Source organism: Podarcis pityusensis, assembly GCF_964106645.2.
Source record: "Podarcis pityusensis genome assembly, chromosome: 2".
Lineage (NCBI taxonomy): Eukaryota > Metazoa > Chordata > Lepidosauria > Squamata > Lacertidae > Podarcis > Podarcis pityusensis.
In genome coordinates this window covers 28,464,888-28,488,216 of record NC_138029.1, presented here as the reverse complement: position 1 = coordinate 28,488,216, position 23,329 = coordinate 28,464,888, and the positions used below count along the sequence as shown (strand labels likewise).

General features: G+C 45.4%; 1 protein-coding gene across 6 annotated transcripts in view; it reads right to left on the bottom strand.

Moving 5' to 3' along the window:
- Positions 1-22,986, bottom strand: part of LOC308470906 (dynein axonemal intermediate chain 2-like) — an 82,019-nt gene extending 59,033 nt beyond the window's left edge. For 3 of the 6 annotated variants that reach the window (XM_080994578.1, XM_080994574.1, XM_080994573.1), the window contains exons 1-8: positions 20,572-20,762; positions 18,083-18,244; positions 17,806-17,927; positions 16,252-16,394; positions 14,800-14,913; positions 9,273-9,412; positions 6,814-6,936; positions 1,186-1,409 (exon numbers count right to left, since the gene is read on the bottom strand). In XM_080994578.1, coding sequence (XP_080850704.1) covers positions 1,186-1,409; positions 6,814-6,936; positions 9,273-9,412; positions 14,800-14,913; positions 16,252-16,394; positions 17,806-17,927; positions 18,083-18,244; positions 20,572-20,754 — 1,211 coding nt within the window. In that variant the 5' untranslated portion in view covers positions 20,755-20,762. Of the gene's footprint in view, positions 1-1,185; positions 1,410-6,813; positions 6,937-9,272; positions 9,413-14,799; positions 14,914-16,251; positions 16,395-17,805; positions 17,928-18,082; positions 18,245-20,571; positions 20,763-22,502; positions 22,749-22,886 lie in introns of those variants that run through there. The other 3 variants (XM_080994577.1, XM_080994575.1, XM_080994576.1) reach the window with 3 other exon arrangements.
- Between the last annotated feature and the right edge of the window lie 343 nt (positions 22,987-23,329).

Genomic DNA, 23,329 nt, shown 5'->3' with positions numbered 1-23,329 from the left:
TAACCTGAAGCGTATGTAACCCAAGGTACCACTGTATCTTGGGCACTGGAATGTACATGGTTAGTCAATATTACCGTACTTTCACAGTCCACTTGAGGGCTGGAATTTGTATAAACCTCAAGGTTCCATATTTCCACAAGATTCCTTCCCTTCCTACAACCCTTCCGAGTTCAAGAAATCCAACATGCTGCATTGACGCTTCACAATTGCCTTGGCTATGCTCTGAGACACTTGGGAGAGGCAGCTGGTTTAAGAGCAGAAGGGATCTCCTAGTTTATTGCTTTTCTCCGTTGGAGAGAATCACCCTGTAAGTTGCACACAGAGGAGCACTGACGTGACATTCTGTTTCAGTGTGCTTTCAACCAATTAATTGCTTAAAGCATGCCGCCTCCCCAAACCACAGAACAAGCATAAGGTGTAACAGCTATCCAAGGCGGAAAGGATGAAGACAAATACAAAGGATTGTTTAGATTGCTACGTTGACATGGACTTCATAGAATCATAGAACTGTAGAGATGGAAGGGACCCTGAGGATCATCTAGAGAGGGCCTTCTTGGTAGTGGCACCCACCCTGTGGAGCACCCTCCCGTCAAGGAGTCAAGGAATCAAGGAGATGAGCAACTATACAACCTTTAAAAGACATCTTGAGGCAGCCCTGTTTGGGGAAGCTTTTTAATGTGTAATGTTTTATTATGTGGCTGGGGCAACCCAATCAGATGGGCAAGGTACAAATAATAAAATGATGACAATCCAGTCCAGTGTTTCCCAAACTTGGGGTCTCCAGCTTTTTTTTTTTTTTTTTTTTTTTGGACTACAGTTCCCATCATCCCTGACCACTGGTCCTGCTAGCTAAGGATGATGGGAGTTGTAGTCCAAAAACAGCTGGAGACCCAAGTCTGGGAAACACTGATCTAGTCCAACCCCCTGCAATGAAAAGGAATATGCAGCTGTCCTATACGGGGATCGAACCTGCAACCTTGGCATTATCAGCACCACGCTCCAACTAACTGAGCTAAGACTTTGTTGGTAGACATGCCAGAAATCGACCTTGGAGCACCCTCAAGGTGGAAAAGTTGTGGCCACATTGTAACCCCTGACAGCACCAAGGCACCCACTGTTATGGCCAGCTGACATGTATGCAATTTTAAAAACAACAATATATGGGCAACACAATGTGTCACCTACTTAGTCCACATGATTGATGATTCTCTGCTCTCTTCTGACCAAATGCGTGCAGTCCAGTCCCCAACGGTCAAAAAGTTCTTAGGGTAGAAAGGATTCCTCGACAGGGCATAGATTGGGCCGTGGTGCCCACTGAACGTGCAGACAATCTTCTCAGCAGCAGTCTTGGCTTTGCGGTTACAGGAAATCACAATCCCTTGCTCTGTTCCCACCATGAACTTGGTTGGCTGTGGAAACACAATGGAACGCTATTGTTACGCTTCAGTGTGGTGGGTTCTCTTTTCCTGGACCAAAGAGCAGAGCTCACGAAAGGACTCACGTTGAGTAGAAAGGCAAGTGACGGTGGACTGGTTATTCTTTTATAAATATTGCTGCAAAGTTTGAGGAGACAAGAGCAACGAAGCCCAAAGATGGAACTCAGCACTTACAATATTCACTGGAAGGAGAGACTGAGAGAAGTTGGCCACCAAAGGATGGACAAATGGAATCTGTAGATAATTTAAAGCAGAGATTCCCCACCACCAACACCTAAGCCCTAAGCAATATGGTTATGTTAGCCTTAGCTCAGCAGCCGTAGAGTTCCCCCTTCGCCCCAAATGGTTACAGTCATAGCTATTTGAGGGAGGGAGGAAGGAAGGCACTACAAAACTAGAAAGAAGTGTGCAGCTTTAAGTGAATTAAACAGAACAAATACATCTCCAAAAGCAAACTATTTAATAAATAATAATTTATTATTTATAAATTTATTTATTTATTTATTTATTAAACAAGAGAGGTTTGTTGCTATTCATAACTTTTTACAAAAGCTAGATGAGTACTCCCATGCTGAGGTCATTTTGGGAGAGCGCTTGCTACGTAACCTAGTAAAAGATCACTGAGCAATACAGACCTAGCGAAGACCTGGGCTTGAAATATTTGATTATCTCCATGCCATGCCAAACTACTGCCGACTCCTGGATGTATTCTGAATCCCCAGTGTGGTGGATGACCCTTGTTCCAAAAAGCGTGGTCAGAATTTAAGGGTTCAGGAACTCAGACCAGACCCAACTTCGTGAAATCGTACACAGACTTTACTAAAGCAAAACTCCACGAGAGAGAAAATTTGCCAAATAATTTATACAAATTAAAATAGCTCAGAAGGTAAGGAAACCACAAACCCTAACCTATCCAGCTAATTAACATAGATGCTTACACTTGAATCTCAGTAGGCTGAGCAACGGAAGAAGATGCTGTCAAAAGCCCAAATAGACGCAGAGAGCCAGTGTGGTGTAGTGGTTAAGAGCGGTAGTCTCGTAATCTGGGGAACCGGGTTCGTGTCTCCGCTCCTCCACATGCAGCTGCTGGGTGACCTTGGGCCAGTCACACTTCTTTGAAGTCTCTCAGCCCCACTCACCTCACAGAGTGTTTGTTGTGGGGGAGAAAGGGAAAGGAGAATGTTAGCCGCTTTGAGACTCCTTAAAGGGAGTGAAAGGCGGGATATCAAATCCAAACTCTTCTTCTTCTTCAGCTTAGTTGGCTGCCGAGAGCTCTCAAAAACCCACGTTTTATGGGAACTTAGACCATGGGACCTCTTCTACCCAATTACCTTGTGATCCTGGCCTTGAAACCTTAATGGGAGACAGCTATATGTAAGCACATTATTTCTGAGGTTCTAACCCATTCCTAGGGACATGGGTGGCGCTGTGGGTTAAACCACAGAGCCCAGGACTTGCCGATCAGAAGGTCGGCGGTTCAAATCCCTGCAACAGGGTGAGCTCCCGTTGCTCGGTCCCTGCTCCTGCCAACCTAACAGTTTGGAAGCATGTCAAAGTGCAAGTAGATAAATAGGTACCACTCCAGCGGGAAGGTAAACGGCGTTTCCGTGCGCTGCTCTGGTTCGCCAGAAGCGGCTTAGTCATGTTGGCCACATGACCCGGAAGCTGTACGCTGGCTCCCTCAACCACTAAAGCGAGATGAGCGCCGCAACCCCAGAGTCATCCACGACTGGACCTAACGGTCAGGGGTCCCTTTACCTTTAACCCATTCCTATATACCAGTCTTAAAGGGGCGATATCACCACACCTGGCCTAAGGATGTCCTATGTCTCGGCCTCATAACTTGACAACAACAACAACAACAACAACAACAACAACAACAACAACAAATTATTATCTATACGTCTGACTGCGTTGCCCCAGTCACTCTGCGCTGCTTCTGACAAATTAAAAGATAAGACCACACACCATGGCAAACAGCAGAAAAAGGCAGTCCCTCCACCTTCAGAGTGCAGAGTACTATTCAGTAGCTGGCGGGGGAGAATAAAACCTTCACAATGACAACACTAAATATTATGTTCTTTAGACTTTCTGGACATGTGTGTGTCTCTCTCCCCGCCCACCGCACAACTTTCAAAGTTAGGCTTGTAGGCTTGTTGGGATGTGTGATGCACAATTTAGCTTCCCTGCTGGCTCTCCGAAAACCTGTAGCCTCAGTGATTAGGGGCTTGCTTAGCCACCTAACAAAGAGATAAAGATGCTTATTGAGATTCAGCTCCTGCTGGCTGTAGAGATTAGATCCCTTCGCAAGCGGCAGCCGATTCCCACACCCCCAATCTCAGAAGCAGCCATTTCAGAGCGAGAAGATTTAACAACAATGTTAGTCGATGTGTTCCTCACCCCCCACCCCCAACATGGAGGTGAGCCATATTTTTAAAGTTGCACAGTTCCTCAGTAAATGCTGGTTGTTCTTACTCACTTGCTAGCTTATCCAGAAATAACAATGGATACTTCAGACTTTATACCAAGACTGAAAAGAAGGAAGTTGGGTGTTTTAGAACATAGCTGCCATACACCAAGTCAGGCCACTGGCTGGTCCATCTAGCTCAGTACAGTGGTACCTCGGGTTAAGTACTTACTGTATTTTTCGCTCTATAAGACGCACCCGACCATAGGACGCACCTTGTTTTAGAGGGGGAGAACAAGAAAATAAAATTCTCCCCCTCTCTGCTCAGCGCCCCTTCAGCGAAGCGGCAGGAGAAACGGAGCCCCTTCCATTTCTCCTTCCACTTAGCTGAAGGGGCGCTGCGCAGCTCTCCCTCTCTGATGAGGAAAAGGAACCCAAAGCCTTTGGAGCGCAACGCAAGTTCCCGCTAGGCTCCAAAGGCTTCAGGCGGCTATCCCTGAAGCCTGGAGAGCGAGAGGCGTTGGTGCGCACCGACCACTCTCCAGGCTTCAGCGAAAGCAACGCGTAGCCTCCGGAGCGCGGAGGGAGCACTCCCTCTGCGCTTCAGAGCCTTCGCGTTGCTATTGCTGAAGCAAAGGAGCCTGAATTCGCTCCATAGGACGCACACACATTTCCCTTAATTTTTGGAGGGGGAAAAGTGCATCCTATAGAGCGAAAAATACGGTAATTCGTTCTGGAGGTCCGTTCTTAACCTGAAACTGTTCTTAACCTGAAGCACCAATTTAGCTAATGGGGCCTCCCGCTGCCGCCGGAGCACGATTTCTGTTCTCATCTAGAAGCAAAGTTCTTAACCCGAGGTAATATTTCTGGGTTAGCAGAGTCTGTAACCTGAAGCGTATGTACCACTGTATTGTCCACACTGACTGACAGCAGCTCCCCTGCTACCCAGAAGACGGATTTAAGAAAAGGAAATAGGAATTGGCCCCACCCCATAGTTTGACCAATCAAGGCTAGCAGTGGCTAGGAGCTAGGTGGAGTCATAGATCCAAAACAAAGTATAGACCCTCACACACCGGCCAGCTTCTGTTTTGACCTGAAATGTTCATTTTGCGCTTCTCAGAAGTACGTAATGGCAAGAAGTGGTTGGGGGGAGCGCCAGCCCGCAATGGCACCTACCTGAGAGGTGCCGGAACTGAACTCTGGCACGCTCTGGCTGAAAAGAAGAAGCAGCACTGCTTGCCGGGTGGAACAGTCCCTCCTCTCCTCCTCCTGTGCATTGCTCTGAGGATTCTTCGAACCCCCCAGAGTCAATTTCAGGGGGAGGCATGGGAGGAGAGGAGTGAAAAGCTCCCTGTGACCGCTCCTTATCTCCATGAGCCCCACAAGCCAAGTTGGACAAGCAGATGGAGCCACCCACCTGTCCGTGCATGACCTGATGTCAAAAGGATGTCAGGTGACAACCATGCCTTTGAAGTGTGTTTGTGATTAAACCACTTGGCAATGCACCACCGAGTGATCTCTCTCAGTGGCCATCAGCCAATGAAAGCTTAGGAGAATCAGGCGCACTTCAGCGATCTGTGTTTGGATAAAGGAATCTTGGTAGCTGGTACAGTGAGTGCACACTAGAAGGTTCTGTGAAACAGATCTATGCACCGCGAGTATCTTCCATATACAGTGGAACCTTGGTTGTCGAACGTAATCCGTTCCTGGAGACCGTTCAACTTCCGATACGTTTGACAACCGAGGCTCAATGGGCAGCCGGCAAATCCCATTGAGAAAACTGAGAATTGCACCTCAGAAGCCATTTGACTTCCGAGGCGCGTTCGAAAATGGAAGCAATTACTTCCGGGTTTTTGGCATTCGAAAACTGAAACATTTGGCTTCCAAGACACTCGAAAACCGAGGTTCCACTGTATATATTTTTCTCATCTTGAAAGTGAAGAGTGGATACCCATCGAGACAGATTGCTAAGTGTGGCAAAGTTCTTTATCACTTCATCCCAAAATGTTCTGGAGGTCACAAGCTTCCAGGAATTTGAAATGGTTTCATATGGTCCTCTGAAGCAGTACTCCAGTATGAGTACTGATATACATGCCGGGGGTAGCGGGAAGCCATGAAGGCGTCTGGGGAGTGTCTGCTAGCTCACAGAGACACATGGCATTTGAGCTAGGATGATTTCTCTGATCATCATGCTCCCCTCACTCAACTCTCTTGCAGTTTACATGTTATATCCTCAAAAGTCCAGTTTGTTCCCCTGTACCTCTCCAATAAGGGATGCGGGTGGCGCTGTGGTCTAAACCACTGAGCCTCTTGGGCTTGCCAATCAGAAGGTTGGCGGTTTGAATCCCCATGACGGGATGAGCCCCTGTTGCTCGGTCCCAGCTCCTGCCAACCTAGCAGTTCGAAAGCACGCCAAAAAATGCAAGTAGATAAATAGGTATCACTCCGGCGGGAAGTAAACGGTGTTTCTGTGCACTGCTCTGGTTTCACCAGAAGCGGCTTAGTCATGCTGGCTACAAGACCCGGAAAAACTGTCTGTGGACAAGCGCCGGCTCCCTCGGCCTGCAAAGCAAGATGAGCGCCGCAACCCCAGAGTCGTCTGCAACTGGACTTAACTGTCCTTTACCTTGACCTAATATATATATATATATATATATATATATATATATATATATATATATGATGCCCTCTCCTGTGCTCCTGAGTCCCAGTGCACTCAGAATGTCCTGGTTTTAAAATGTGTTTCTCTAGGCACATCTCTATTGCCATTTCACTCTTAAGCTTTTTCCCTGATACATTTTTTAAAAAAATTCTCATGTGTTTTCTCTCCTTTAGTCCCCTCCCTACATAGTATCACTTAGGAACCGAAGTCAGGGTTTTAGTGGCACCCAAAAACTAAAAGGTGGGGAAAGAAGACAAAAGCCTTCTCTAGAAGTCAGATACATAGGAGAGAATTCAGAGCAGACTCACCATGGTTGGCTCAAATTCCAGGGCAATGGCTCCTAAAGCATTTTCCAAGATCCCTTTCCTACTGATGTCCATCACTAGTGTTTCAGTTGGTTCAGCTAGTTTACGAATGTCCCACCACAGGACCTGGAAAAAAGAAATGCCATTACTGATGCTTTTTTGGGGGGGCCCACATTATGGGTGGGTTCAGATGGCTAATTTACAACTCGCTGAAATGGTGGCAATTTCATTGGATGAAAGGTTTCTGCCACACTATTAGTAAACTTGATGGTCTGTTTGCTGATCCTTATACAACCCAAACAGCACCATCCACACACAAGAGGGGTGGTATCAGCATGCTTGGGAGAACCCCAAAGTTTTTTTGGGGGGGCTAAGGAAGTGACCCTCCCCCAAAATATATACACACAACACAGTGAAGACTGCAAATGATCACTGCCCATGGAATGCTCAGCACGAGTTGGGAAAAACAATGGAAAACCATGGGGAATGGAATGGGGTATCTGAGAAAACATGGCTGACACCTTGTTAAGGAACTCTCCATGCTGCAACACTGTTTTGCCCATCTTACAAGCTGATTTTAAGAGATGAGACACCATCTAATGACAGCTTCAGGTGAGCAGGCTATTGCTAATTTTAACTATCATGTGGCCGACATAGTCATCTGAATCAGTTCCCATCATGAACTGCAAGATCTAACATCAAAATGTCTAATCTCTGATCAACAACATAGTACTGAAGAACGTTCTATGCTCATTCCATCTACAGGCTCTGTTTCCCCACTAGGGATTGTTTCCAAGCGAAGCAGAATGTGACCAAGTATGTATGCTCTTTCCTAGGGCTCTAGGCACCAGCCTTTCACCCCCAATATCCACACCCTTGGCCTTCAGCGTTGCTGCTTGTCAACTTGTTCACCGAATCTTCGGTCTGGAGGGCTGGAAGTAGCACACTAATCCCTTAATTGAATCCTTTGTGCAGAGCCCAGGACTTGCTGTACCCAAAACATTCCTATCAGATTAGTTCAAATCATTCAGATTATTGTGTGCTGTGAAAGCAGAGAACAAGAGCAAAGAAAGGCGCCCAAGGGGCATCACAGACAGAAGTCATCCAGATGGCTCCAGAAAGCAAGCTGTGTTAGATACTTAGGAGGGAAGGAAGAAGAAAAAAAGGAACTCAATGTTGTTCCTGGACCATCAGGTCTGCAAGGAATTCACCTGCCAACCTAGAAGATTGTCATCAGGATGAGATGGATTCTATTCCCAGAGCCTCTCCAAGATAAAAGTTTTTATCAGCAGGACAGCACCCCCCCCCCCATATGCCTTCCTCCATTGGTGGTAATCGGCAGTGGTTCATAAAGGCAACCCCCCCCCCCAAATTTAGAGGACAAGAATCTTTTTGATTATACTAGCTGAAGCTCCCTGTGAAATTCAGTTGAAATTATTCTACAACCCCCCACCCTGGTTCAAAGGTCCAACTCTATGTTCTATCCACAGGAGCCAACTCCCAGGGGCAGAGGGGCTTTTGCCCCCCCATAAAATATTTGAGGGGGCCATCCCTTCCCAAGTTGATGGGCATTACCATTCAAACGGTGTGTGTGTGCCGTGTCATGTGATTATGTGGGGCAGGACTTACCTGCCCCCCCCCCCAATATTTTACTCAAGTTGGCTTCCCTGGTTCTATGGCATCTGAGAGTTTTAGACTTTCATTAGTTCAGGGGTAGGCAAACTAAGGCCTGGGGGCCGGATCCAGCCCAATCGCCTTCTAAATCCGCCCACGGATGGTCTGGGAATCAGCGTATTTTTATATAAGTAGGAAGTGTCCTTTTATTTAAAATGCATCTCTGGGTTATTTGTGGGGCATTGGAATTTGTTCATTTCCCCCCAAAAAATATAGTCTGGCCCCCTATAAGGTCTGAGGGACAGTAGACTGGCCCCCTGCTGAAAAAGTCTGCTGACCCCTGCAATTAGTTAGAAACAACCCAATGACTCCTCTCCCTTTTCTTCTCCTTCCTGACCAGTGTAGAATTCTCACAGCACCAACAAGCCCTTCTTACTTTTTCTGTCTACTTCTGAATTCTGCTACAGCGCTCCCAGCTACAGATCTTTCCATGAGCGTCCATTGCTCTATGGCTGAATGATTCTTTGACAGGCACCGACCCAGAAGCCATACTGGCTGCTCTTCAGAGAGACACACCATCAGCTAGATTCACCATCTAGGATACAACTACCGCCTGCATTCAGTGCTGTGGCTTAGCTGATAAATGCAGTCGATCGTTTGAACCAGCCAAGGGTACAGAAGCAGCAAGAAGCTCAAGTCTTGTTTTTTTAACAGAACTTGGAGCAAAGCTGCAGGAGCACGAAAACGTCTCTAGTTCCTCTGTAGGTCTGGTGCAGCTACTGCACCCCCCTTCATGAGTAAAAGCTATCTGTTTCTATAGTTAGCAAACTGCAGTATCTGTCTTTTACCTGCCCATCAGTGGAGCCAGAGAAGCAATCAGTCCCAGTCTTTGACTGCAGCCAGATAGCATTATACACAGGATCCCGGTGGCTAAGCTCGACTGTGGTCAGTTCCACTGGCAGACCTCCTTTTCGAGTGTCCCAGTAAGCTGAGGGGCAGTAAAAACAGGAATTGTGGGTCGCTTGAAAGATGCTCAGGTCCTCCTTCCACAAACAAGGTTAATAGCATCTTTTGGCTATAGGATTACTCGAGGGTCCTAGCTTGAAGTTGTTCAACATGCATCAAGGTCCTTGGTTATGGTTAGCTCAGTTGGTAGAATATGAGTCTCTTAATCTCAGGGTGGTGGGTTTGAGTCCCACGTCGGGCAAAAGATTCCTGCATTGCAGGGGGTTGGACTAGATGACCCTCGTGGTCCCTTCCAACTCTACAATTCTATGGTAATCAGGAAACCACTCCAAAAAGTTAATCCAGCTTCTTTTCGCCACCCACACTGTTCCAGTCTACAGCTCGTCCTCAAAATGTTAACATAAACTTCTTTTATTCTGAATAAATTTCTCCAATTAATTAGATTTCAGGAATATATATTGAGCAATTCTTTAAAAATCAAGTATACATCATAGCTTTGCAGCATTTGCATTTAGTTTTCAGGCCCAGAAATGGAAGAGCCATTGTAAATACCATACTCTAGTGATGTGAGGTGAGACTATTCTCTGGAGAATATTCTCCACAAACTGTAAATTCTAATGTAAGAACTAGTTTCACAACCTACATTTAAAAAATCCAGTAAATAATAAGTCAAGCTGTGATATTACCAGTGTAAGTAATGAATAATGATTTTTTTTTAAAAAAATCCAGTTACATTACTGGGCATTGTGTCATTCACCATTGGCAGTTCTGAAATGTGAGCTACAGAAAACATTTTTATTTATTTTTTAGTTTTAAAAATGCTATTCACTTAATCTGATGAACATTTGAATTTGTATGTATTTCTACTATATGTAATAACCTTTTTTCTATTTTGTTGTGACCTTATTCTTAGCAATTCTATACCCTTGGCCACACAGTGTGATATTTTTTTTTTACACAAAGTAGCTTTAATGCTTTATACACTTAAAAGTACCTAGGCCTATACAATTATGTGTAACAGCATGTGAGGTGGCCTTCATTTAAACAGTTGACATTTCTTGATTTTTATTTAGTGCCAGTAACCGGTTTTCGCAGTGCCATTCAATGGTACAAGGTGCCATTTACCGGAGACTGACATACTGAAATATATTATCATATAATGATAATATATTTAATGTTAATGGCTTCTTTGCATATAGTTTTGTTTATCAAGCTGTGTTATATATCATTTTCAACGCATTAAAATGAATATTCTCCTATTTAAAATGAAAATTCTCTAATATTCTCATTAATCGAGAATATTCTCCAAAAGATTATTCTCAAGAATTTAACATTACTATACTGGACTAATACAGAAAATTAATGATTGCCACAAAGTGCCCTATGTCTTCATCCCAATGTACCCCAAAATGATACAGGAGGTGATTGTTATTTGGATTGGAAAACCTCCCCATATAAATCATATGTTGTCTGTGGCAGAAGCAGAAATTCACCAGATGTCTCTGGCATGTGCTTTAACCCTTAGACCTAATTCAAAACTGCTTTATTATCAGAGGCTTCTTTTAAAGCTTCTCCTTTTCAAAGCACACAGATGGGCTGGATTTTTGCAGACGCAGCAGGGAATTGCTTTTGCTGTCTATGGTTCAGTTATAATTAAGCCATTGGAGGTGACAGAGTGTGTTTCACGGGGCCATTACTGCCTGCCTCAGGAGGCCTGTGAAGGACAAAGTGAAATCAACTCCCTCTTCCATCACCTATCAAGTGCTTAATAACGTCCCTGTAATAGAGACCCTGTCAGATCTGATTGCTGATGAAAATGGCAAAAGAAACATAAAAGGGAGTATAATTAACTCAAAGGGCACATGTGAATGAAAAAGGCAATACGATCATAAATGGACCTGGCAAACCTGAGCTTGGCGGAACTCTGAAAACCATGGCAGACAATCGTTCTTGTTAGTCAAACAGGGACAATTAGGAATAACGGGGTTGTGAGCTCCTTGGGTAACACTTCACGGCAGCAGCTATGTCATGTACCAATCTGCACAGGATCCCCAGAGCAGCCTTGTTGATGGAAATGTGACTACACATCCACACAGCACCCTGGTGAAGTCAGCCAAGAGACAGGCTGGGGTGTGCAAAGCTGGAAAACACCCTATATGGTAAGGGTTAGCCTTAGCAGAAAGTGGAAAGACGATTTCCTGGGGGGAGTAGGGCTGGGCGATATCTGGTTTACAACATTGCGATATATCACAATGTCTGGGATAAGAACGGAGCTGGTTTTCAACTTTGTGATATATCACCAGCTGAACATTGCGATATACAGTCATACTTCAGGTTACAGCCGCTTCAGGTTGCGGTTTTTTTGGGTTGTGGACCGCCGAAACCCAGAAGTACCGGAACGGGTTACTTCTGGGTTTCGGCGGTTGCGCATGCTCAGAAGCGCTAAATTGCTCTTTGTGCATGCGCAGAAGTGCCAAATCGCAACACGCGCGTGCGCAGACGTGGATTGCGAACGTGCATCCGGCACAGATCTCGTTCACAACCTGAGCGTCCACTGTACTCAGTGCTGGATTTACGTATAAGCTAAACAAGCTATAGCTTAGGGCCCCACTCTCTTGGGGGGGGGGGCAAAGAGGAATAGATTATGAGTCGTTGTAAATTGTGTTATTGCCAAATGCCAAAGTATTTGCATTACTAAGTTTGTTATGAATAAAAAATCATTTTAAGTTAGAGCTTAATAATTACTTCACTATTAATATAGTTCTTCTTAATTGTATTTCACTATTAATATACTTCTTCTTAATTGTATTTCAGTTCAACAATTACTTTGATAAAATACATATTTTGTTATGTGCAAATGGCTTTAGATATATATTAGGTCCATAAATTACCATATAGCATATATTCAACACAAAAAACAGTGACAGTTTGTTGTTGACAAAGGACAGCTGGACATATAAAGGGCCCTATTACCTTCAGTAGCTTAGGGCCTCATCAAATCTAAATCCGGCCCTGGATATACTGATCTATCATGATGTCTGAAATAAGGATGGAGCTATGTAGAGGAACTGGCTGGCTTCACGGTTTTCCCCACAGTGTGATTTTTGCATAACACACACATACGATTCACAATATACTGCCCAGTCAAAAATTATGAAACCATTGTCATGATATGGACTTGAAACCAGTTTTGGATAATATATCGCCTAGCCCTAACAAGCATCATGATTTGCAACATATTGCTCAGTCAACAGTTATGAAACCACTATCACAATATGGAGTTGAAACCGGTTTTGGGCGATATATTGATATATTACCCAGCCTTAGTGGGGAGCAAGAGCCCCAAATGGTATTTGTGGGAAACACAGGAAAATAAAGAATGCTCTGAGTCCTCTCCCCCAGTTTCCTGTGTCCAACAGTGGTGGTACCTGGTGGTACATGGAAGGGCATGGGAGATAACTGTGTGCAGTCAGAGCTTTGCTTCCTGTTTTCTTTGGAGAGGTTCCTATTACTACTAGAAAGACATGCTGCTGTTCACGTATTAAAAAAGAAAAAGAGGAATGTGACGGGCGACGTCTTTGGCATGAGAACTTCTGCAAAGGAAGTAGGGAGGCGAAATTCCAGCTGCACACAGCCTGTTCTTTCAAGCATGAGAGTTCACAGACTCTTCTCTGAAAACAAGGCAAGTAGCCACAATACACCATGTGAATACACTCATCCTGGTCCATCTGCACAGCAGTTAGGAAGAGACAGAGCATATAGGGCAAACCCAAGGCTCCCTTTTTAAACTACAGTGGTACCTCGGGTTACATACGCTTCAGGTTACAGACTTGGATTTATAGTAGCTGTCCCGGTTTCTGATTTGATCCTGGAATGTCCCGCTTTTCCTTAGGATGGCCCTATTTTCATTGGATAAATGTTGGAGGGTATGGAGTTATGCGACCCCCTGAGCCAAGGAGATATGTACAGTAACTATACAACCTTTAGAAGACAACTGAAGGCAGCCCTGTATAGGGAAGTTTTAAAGTGTTTTAAGTTTTGTCATGTTTTATATATGTTGGAAGCCGCCCAGAGTGGCTGGGGCCCAGTCAGATGGACAGGGTATTATTATCATTATTATTATTTATTATTATTTATTGGATGTCCCTATTTTCATCAGAGAAATATTGGAGGGTAGTACAATGGTACCTCGGGTTACATACGCTTCAGGTTACAGACGTTTCAGGTTACAGACTCCGCTAACCCAGAAATAGTACCTCGGGTTAAGAACTTTGCTTCAGGATGAGGACAGAAATCGCATGGCGGCAGCAGGAGGCCCCATTAGCTAAAGTGGTGCTTCAGGTTAAGAACAGTTTCAGGTTAAGAACGGACCTCCGGAACGAATTAAGTTCTTAACCCGAGGTACCACTGTATAGAGCAGTGATGGAAGGCGAGCTGTGGCAGGGCATTCAGGTATGCCTCTCTATGTTCAAAGCCCACGTTCAAAGAGGTATAAAACCAAGCAGCAGCCTGAGGATGGCAATCAGGACTAGACAAAACATCTGGCAATGAGAACCTAAGGCATGGGAAATGGAAGAGAACAGGTAACTGGTAACCCAAGGTAGTACATTGGATCCCTCAGAGCCTTCTCGGTGGTGGCACCCTGCCTATGGAATGCTGTTCCCTAGAAGGCTCACCTGGGATCTTTGCTGCTATACTGTCTTTTTCATTTTTCCAGGCTTCTAAAGGACAAATGAATTTTTCTTTGCTGTTCCGTTTTTCTTATTGTGATGTTGTTTTTGCCACGTTATTTTAATTCAGAGTTGTGTAAGTTTGGAGGGCAGGATAGAAGCTGATTAAACACATGAATAAAAACAGCTGCATGCATTCTGCTTTCCACAATTCAAATTCTATTCCAAGAAATGCCAAACTCTGAGTTACGCAAATCGAACACAAGCACTCCCAACATAGTTCATAACTGTGTTTTCATTCAAAGCTGTGGGTGCAGAAGTGGATCTGACCGAGCAAGCGGAATTGGAAACCTTGAAACCTCCGCTATGGATTTCCTTTGCTCTTAAGACCAGTTATCAGTTTCCACTAACCCTGGACACTGAACCTGACTTCCATTTATTTTTATTTTTGGCTTTAGATGCCTGTTGCTGTCAGATTTTTGAAAAAATAAAAAGTTCATGTACACTTTGAAAGCAGCAAATATTTTCAAAAACTGGAGTCGGTGCAACAAAAAAGATAAATATTTGAAAGCACATGGTTTGCCAGCCCCCTTCCTCCATTTCCTTTTTCGGTACTATTGGAGTGAAGGCTTGCCAGTGACAATTATAGATAAAGGCAAACAAGAATAGACTTCAAGGTACACAATGAGGGCCCCGAATTTCCCACTACTTTTTACCGTGTGCTAACCATTTCCCTTACCTATCTGCCCGTTGTAGCATCCTCCAATCAGGATATGCGAGTCTTTTGGGTTGTACTCTAAGCACACCAAAGGTGAGGATGGCCGGATAACAAGTTCTGGTTTGTTGGGGGTTTCTTAAAAAAAGAAGGGGGGGGCAGAATTACCATACAGAAGAAAATAACTGTCAGACTTCACAATTCTAAAGTGAACGGTAAAAAAAATTATCCGTTTTATTCCCTTATCTCTCGTCCCACTGCACCCCATGGCTACCATAGGCAACATTTCTGCTCCTGAATATGAATGAACTGGGCGCAAATTCACCTGAAGGTGCAGGCAGTAGAAAAACTAAGGTGAGGAGCAGAACAAGGAAATGGGAGGCAGAACTAATAACGGGACTACCCTTTAGAGTTGGGCAAAATCCAGGTCAGAGACCCTTTCTGCTTCCTCTATTCTGCAGAGGGTGGACATGGCAGGAGGCGTCTCCCACAGATCCCAGCCAAGAGATGGATCTGCCAGTGCTCAGGCCCAGTCTAGGGGAAATTACGCAGAAACCATAATCGCCGCCTTCCCCCATTCTGACCCATCTACTGCAATTATTAAGTTTGCAGATGACACCACCATAATGGGTTTAATAACAGGTAGAGACGAATCAGCATATAGAGGGGAGGTCCCAAAAATATCTACATGGTGCCTAGGGAACAACTTGCACCTTAATATCAGCAAGACAAAGGAGACGGTGTTGGACTTTCAGAGGAAGAGAGGAGAACTTGCTCCACTGTACATCGGGGAGGGCTGTGTGGAGAGAGTCTCTTCCTTTAAATTCCTAGGAGTTTATCTCAGTGAAGACCTTACTTGGAAAATCAATACAACCCAGGTGGTTAAGAAAGCCCAAGAGAGACTCCATCTCCTCAGAGTATTGCGGAAGAACGATGTCAATCAACATTTGATGATCTCCTTCTACTGGTCAACAATAGAAAGTGCCCTTTCATACTGCATCACAGTGTGGTACTCTGGTTTGACATCAACTGATAGGAAGTGCCTACAGAGGGTGGTGAATACAGCACAAGATATTATGAGCTGTTCCATGAATCCGTTGGATGAAATAGCGGAAGAACGTTGCCTCAAGACAGTGAGGAAAATTCTCAGGGATGATTCACACCCTGGCCGGCACTTTCTTGATCTCCTGCCCTCAGGCAAAAGATAAGAATAAGAATAAGAATTTTTATTTATACCCCGCCCTCCCCAGCCAAGGTTGGGCAGGATTAGTCGCACCAACAGGGTAAAGAACAGCTTCTGTCCGTGGGCTGTTAGGCTGCTGAATGAAAAGATAACAACAGGGCAACTGACTTTCGGGTTTGGTGGGTGTAAATGAGGGGAATTAAGACTAAGAGAGCTGAGTGGGGGGGGGGGTGCTCGTGTAATCTCACTGTATACAAGTTGTACAAGTGACAATAAAGTATTTCAATTCTTACCAAGATCCCATATATAGGAATCATAGCTCATGTCTTTTGAACTCCGCTGGAATTCTAGGCTGGCATAAGAGACTGCCAGCTTCCGGCTTCTGTCGGGGTGCCAGGAGAGATGTGTGGCTGTTCTTTTGATTGGGTTTGGGTCCCTTTTTGATAATAAAGAAGAAGACAACAGCATTTCATTTGCTCATAAGCAACAGGTTGTGCCATCAAATCTCACAAAGAACTAAAAATAAAAAATATATCTCATAGGCAAGGGAGTTTTATGTGCGTCTGTTATAACACTGAGCATTTTGAAGAAGGTGCTGCAGAAATCCTTCACTGGGGTGGGAGTCTATTTCCAGTCCCAAACGCCCCCAGTTCAGTTTTTCCAGAAGTCATAACTATTGCCTGAATAATATATGGTTTCTCAGTTTCTTCTTCCAAGGTTTCCACCAGATGACCTGCTTCTCCAGCATCCATCCTAATTCACTTGCGCAAAGTTTGCACAGAGCTTAGGCTAAAGTCTGGTCTTTATTGAGCATTTGTCCTGATTTATTTATGGGGTGCTTATACGACAATCCTGAAAGACCTACATTGGCTTCCAGTACATTTCCGGGCACAATTCAAAGTATTGGTGCCGACCTTTCAAGCCCTGCAAGTGCCCTATAAACAAATCAGAGCAAATGCTCAATAAATACCAAGCACAATCTAACCTCTGCATAAACTTTGTGCAAGCAAATCAGGAAGAGTGCTTAATAAACAGATCATCAGAAGGAGTCAAAAGAGACAGTTGTTCATCACTCTAGGCTTTTTTTTTAACTGTATGGACATGATGTCTGCCACTACATTTAGTCCTACATTTAGGCTCAATTTAGGGGGAGATGGAAGGAAAAAGTGCCATAATAATATATCCTACCCAGCCCTGTCAAGTTAACTGAAAACAGCAGGGATATGTTCATAGACAATGCTTGGTTTCAGGGACAGTCAGTGAATGGCAGCTGGGAGCATCTTGCAGACAGATAGGGAAATAATAGACAAGAAAGACCATCCAATTCTTCAAATACAGACTGCCCGAATAATTTAGGGTTAATAACGATCAATACGGGTGGCGCTGTGGTTTAAACCACAGAGCCTAGGACTTGCCAATCAGAAGGTCAGTGGTTCGAATCCCCATGACGGGGTGAGTTCCCGTTGCTCGGTCCCTGCTCCTGCCAACCTAGCAGTTCGAAAGCACGTCAAAGTGCAAGTAGATAAATAGGTACCGCTCCGGCGGGAAGGTAAACGGCATTTCCATCCGCTGCTCTGGTTCGCCAGAAGCGGCTTAGTCATGCTGGCCACATGACCTGGAAGCTGTACGCCGGCTCCCTCGGCCAATAAAGCGAGATGAGTGCCGCAACCCCAGAGTCGTCCACGACTGGACCTAAGGGTAACAGGGGTCCCTTTACCTTTACCTAACAATCAATACACCTTGTAGGACAGCAGCATCAGCAATATTTCAGTCATTACACAAAACCAAAGATCATCTCAAGCTGGATTAGAAGAGAGGACAGAGGTTTCTGGCTGCTCAAGAGCTACCTGAAGACATTGATAGTTTTTGCTGATGGAGCCTCATCCGTAACTCCCGCCAACTCCTCTTCCTCAAAGTACTCCTCATAGATATTGATGGCATTGTTCTGCTTGATGCAGTGATCCATTTGCTACAAAAGAAGTAATGGAATCAGTCAGTGGATGGCCACAGAACAAACCTGGGGAGGTCATGCAGAAAACAAAGAAAAAGGAATAAGGAAAGCAGGTTGCAAAGCTTTGACATAGGCTGCTGATGAGCTGAAAGGGTGAGGCCCAAGGGACTTACACTGCCCAGCTGAGTAATGACGTTGATGTAGTTCTCATCCTTCTCAACTTTCTTGCGGAAGCGAATGGTCTGTTCCATTTCCAAGGGGTTGACATCTTTAGGCCAGCCGCCTTCCACGTGGTTGATGCCCCGGGTTTCCATTTCAAACCTTTCTGTGTTGACCTGGTGTAAAGGAAAACCACAGCTGCCTTCAGTCTTTCCCCCCCTTTCTTTTTAAACAGCAGCAGCAGTGGCCTCAGATACAAGACCATGATTCTCAAGGGTCATACGTAAGAAATGGAGGAGGCCATAGAGGAGAACGTTTTGGCGACCAATTGGGTTGCATGTAAAGGGATAACACGACGAACACAACCAATTGCCAAGCACATAATACCACGGATGATGTTAATCCACATTACAGAGTCCATCCAAAACTTCTGATTACCAGCATTGACAGTCTTACTACCCGCAGGCTGGTTTGCACATGAGAAACAGTTGTTTATTTTCTTCCCATATACAGAAATTGTGCACAGAAATTCCAATAAGAACCATGCTGTACAAAGATAAAGGTAAAGGGACCCCTGACCATTAGGTCCAGTCATGACCGACTCTGGGGTTGCAGCGCTCATCTCGCTTTACTGGCCGAGGGAGCCGGCATACAGCTTCCGGGTCATGCGGCCAGCATGACTAAGCCGCTTCTGGCAAAGCACAGCAGTGCACGGAAACGCCGTTTTCCTTTCTGCTGGAGCGGTACCTATTTATCTACTTGCACTTTGACGTGCTTTCGAACTGCTAGGTTGGCAAGAGCAGGGACCGAGCAATGGGAGCTCACCCCGTTGCGAGGATTCGAACCGCCGACCTTCTGATCGGCAAGTCCTAGACTCTGTGGTTTAACCCACAGTGCCACCCGCGTCCCTTGTACAAAGATACCTCCTGCATAAATGACACTTCCTTATACTGGCCACTAACTCAGCATTTTCTACTTGAGCTGGCAGCAGCTGTACAGGGCCCCAAGCAAAGGTAATTCATATTTCTCCTGCTCCCTGAGATCCTTCAACTGGAAATGGCAGGGATGGAGCCTGGGGCCTGTGTTCATATGCCAAGTATGTGTTCTGCTACATTATTCTAGCTCCCACAGTCCTAGGCATGAAGCAGGAGTGGACTGTATATTTTGCCAAACAACAACAACCCATCAACACTCAAAACACACCAGACTCATTGATTTTGTTTGCCATTTCATGGCTTCTGTGCGTTCTGCAGTTGAATTGGCAGGCAGGCAAAAGTTCACCAGGTGGAGAGCTCTTCCCTACCCTGACTCAGGATACGTACCTTTCTAACCAAAGCAACAGCCCCATGCCTTCACCATCTGTAATGCCTACAAATACTAAGTATGTGATGCAATGTCACTGCACTGCAAGTTCCCTGTCCCTATGTAACTTCACAGGCTACTGCTTGTAGGAATGGGGAAACTCACAACATGGGGGTGTTGCTACATGCATTTTGTACTGCAGGGAGAGGTTGCTGATTTTGGTAAAAGCTATGCCTCCCCTGCAATGTCCAATTCGAGCCCAGGCTACGCATCATTCTTATACCTCCATAGACAGCCTTACGTTTTCATATAGTGGATGTCAGTAAAATCTGCATTTCTGCAATCATGCCAAACAAAACCTTGGTGTCCATCGCAATCACGGGAAGCTCAGCTAAGGATGGAGGAAAAGAAGCAGTACTTCCAACCTACATGGCTATGTAGCAAAATCCAGAAGTCGCCATTCATTAAGGAAATTCATGGATTTGTTTCTTTTTTTAAGGGCTTGGGTTTTCCAGCTTCAATTTGGAAAACAAAAAGCACTTTGTTTTAAAACAGCCACCAAAACAGGTAGGTAAAGGACCCCTGAATGGTTAAGTCCAGTCACTATGGGGTCCGGCACTCATCTTGCTTCAGGCTGAGGGAGCCGGTGTTTGTCCACAGACAGCTTTCTGGGTCATGTGGCCAGCATGACTAAACAGCTTCTGGTGCAACAGAACACCGTGACAGAAGCCGGAGTTCATGGAAATGCCGTTTACCTTCCTGCCGCAGTGGTACCTATTTAAATACTTGCACTGGTATATTTTAGAACTGCTAGATTGGCAGAAGCTGGGAAAGAGCAACAGGAGCTCACCCCATAGCGTGGATTTGAACCACTGACCTTCTGATCAGCAAGCCCAAGAGGCTCAGTAGTTTAGACCACAGCACCACCTGCATCCCTCTGCCACCAAAACAATAGCCCCCATAAAGCCACATTGCACTGGATGAAGATTTTAGAATGGTTTCTGAACAGTGCAGAAATCTAGATTCCTTATTTATGTTCTTTTTCTAATGCCAAGGTTCTGTAAACAGAACTCTCTTTTTCTTGTCCAGCTGAATTATATGCAGTTTGGAAATCCTGCATAATCAGCCATACATTTCTCTTTCAGCATTCTGCCTAAAGGCAGAAAAGTAGAAAGTAGTATTTCAAGATCAGACACTCTACCTCATGCTCTGACATATCACTGGCACACTGTACTCCAGTATCAATGGGGTCTCTTTCAATAAAATTTGTAGCTTGCAGTGGATCTGGCTGAATGTCCACATTGACCTCTGCCATCCGGTCGGAAAAGGTGCATTGTCGACCGAACTCACTGCGCGTCTTCACATAAACGTAGACAATCTCCATGGTGCTCACTGCAAATGGGAAAGAAAAAGATCCTATTATTCCTTCAACACCACTTTTTAACTGTTGCTATTTTAGTGCATAATTCACACCTGACCCTTACTGGGGAAACACGACTCTGTTGCAAGCTTGCCTTAAGGACTTTGAAAAGACTGGAGCAAGTAGACTCTAACTAACTAGCAAGTAGACTTTAACTAAAGGGCAAATAACAAGGGGAGATCAACAGAGCTGAACTGATCACCTTATATTGAATTTTTGTAAGGCTATGGAAGTGAAATTGTCACAGCACTCCAGACATAATTTTTCAAGATAGGACTTCTATTATGGGGATATTACCTCATTCCAGAATACAAACCGCAATATTTTGTCACTGGGAAACTGGCTAGGGAATCAATTAACCTTGCAATTTCCATGGGGGTTGCGTTTACATGAGTGTCACAGGGCACTAATTGGTTAGAGCCTATGACATCATCGATGAAGAATGATGCAATATTCCCATGTCGGCTCCATGTTGTAGCCTTACATATTTAGAAGTGGGAAATCATGGATTTTTAAAGCATCTGTGCAAGCCTTAAATTATTATTTTTATATTGTGAACCGCCCTGAGATCTTTTGATGAATGGTGGTATATAAATCTAAATAATAACAACAACAAGAACAACAACAATGAAATAATTATTGAGCCTGACAGAGTCCAATATGAAAGAAAACAGGCAGAGCAGCAGTAACCAAAGCAACCTTAACTATCTCATATACTTGACAATGTAGGTCTTATTTACTAGTCAAACAATCGCGAAGGAAATCAGTTGAAAAGGAGTAAAGCTTCCCAATAATGGAGGGAAGCAGTTGAAGGCAGCATAAGCCCTGGAAAAGAAGGTCTTTTGGGAAGGCTGGTCATCAGGCAGCAATTTGCTTCAGAGAGCAAGTATCAGAGAGGGTCACCAACTTAGCTAGCTATCATACGTAGCTTTTAGGCATAATGCATTACCTCAAGCTAATGCCCTCCAGATATCATCGGACTCCAACTCCCATCTGCCCCAGCCAGTATGGCCAACGATCTGGGATGATGGGCTTTGTAGTCCGAAGAAGAAGAGTCCAACCACCTCAGCTTTGGACACCATGTTGGCTGTCCCTGTATTATTTGCATCAAACACCTAAATGGGAGATGAACCTCTAGCCCTTTCAACGCTGCTGCACTACAAATCCCATCATCAATGACTATCAGCCACGCAGCTAGTGCTGATGGGGGTTGGAGTCCAAGAAACAGCTTGCCCACCCTTGATCTGGAAACCCACAGGTAGCAGGGAAGCTGGTATTAAACTCGAAAGGTGCTTTTGTGTGTGTGTGTAAACAGGGATTCACGAAGGAGTCGTTGGAGAGGTGGAGGGATTACGCAAACCCTGTTAGGATGTTGGAGGCAAATCTCTGTCAGGAAGAGAAGCAGAATTTGTTGCTATCTCTTCCCCGCCCCTCTCTTTATTTTTTTATTTTTTGGCTGGTTTTCTACATTTATCACCCTTCTGGCACACAGCAATTCAGCAGGCGGGGAGGGTTTCCTTTCGCTATTGTTGCTGGAATGTTTGCAGGGACGGATAGCTTCCATTTGATCTTTGTAATGGATTGCTTTGAAGTCACTCCTGCGCCAGGCAAAGCGATGTGTAGCCCCCTTACCCCGGCAACAACCCCCACCTGCCCTTTATTTTACCTGACCTGTCCCGTATTTTGCCCAAAGGTGGCAACCCCGGGCTCACCTGGGCTGACTTCTGGGTGCTTTTCCTTCCAGTGTCAGAAGGACTTAACCCCCAGGGGATGCAAAAAGAAGGAGAAAATAATAAAAAGCAAGAGTGCCTCTGAGCATGTGCAGATTCCCCGGCGGCCCTTTCCCTGAACCATGCTTAGTCAGCATCTCTCGCATCCGGGGCAGGGAAGCGGGTCGTGCCGCTAACCAATGGGAGCTTTCACCGGCGGCCTCGAGCCCGAGGAAAGAGCCGGGGAGGGGTGGTCTGTACCATTCCACGGTGAGAGGGTGGGAAGTGCGGCACGGGAGGGAGAGCGTGCGTGTTCCATACGCCGAGATAATAAAAAGCACCCCTAGATTCCGCCCCCCCCCCCGTTTCCCCGCGCCTCCTCCTTACCCGGCTCTTCTCCCCGCCAAGCGGATCCCGCCGATTGGAGTAGCGTTTACCCGTCTCCTAGCAACCGCTCGCGAGTGTTGCGCCCCGGGCGGGGCGGAGCTAAAAGAGAAAGCCGAAGAGAAGAAATTCGCTTTGCCAATTAAAGGGCGGAGGTGGGACGAGACCATGTGCGGATCCTCAGAGGGGGGAAGCCGAGAAGTCTCCCGCCGTCCGTGAATATGGCGCCTCCCGTTTAAAGGGGAAGGAGGAGGATGGAGAAAGGTTCACGTAGGATGCGGTGGTTGTCTCCTTCCAGGGTTTAATCTGAGCCAGCGTGGAGGGGGTGTGGTGTGGGGTTGAGTCCGGTTGAGGGAGGACCACAGAGTGTAGAAAGCATGCCTCTGGGCATGTGCAGAGTGCATAACGCCATATCCTAGAGCAGGCATCCCCAACCTTCGACCCTC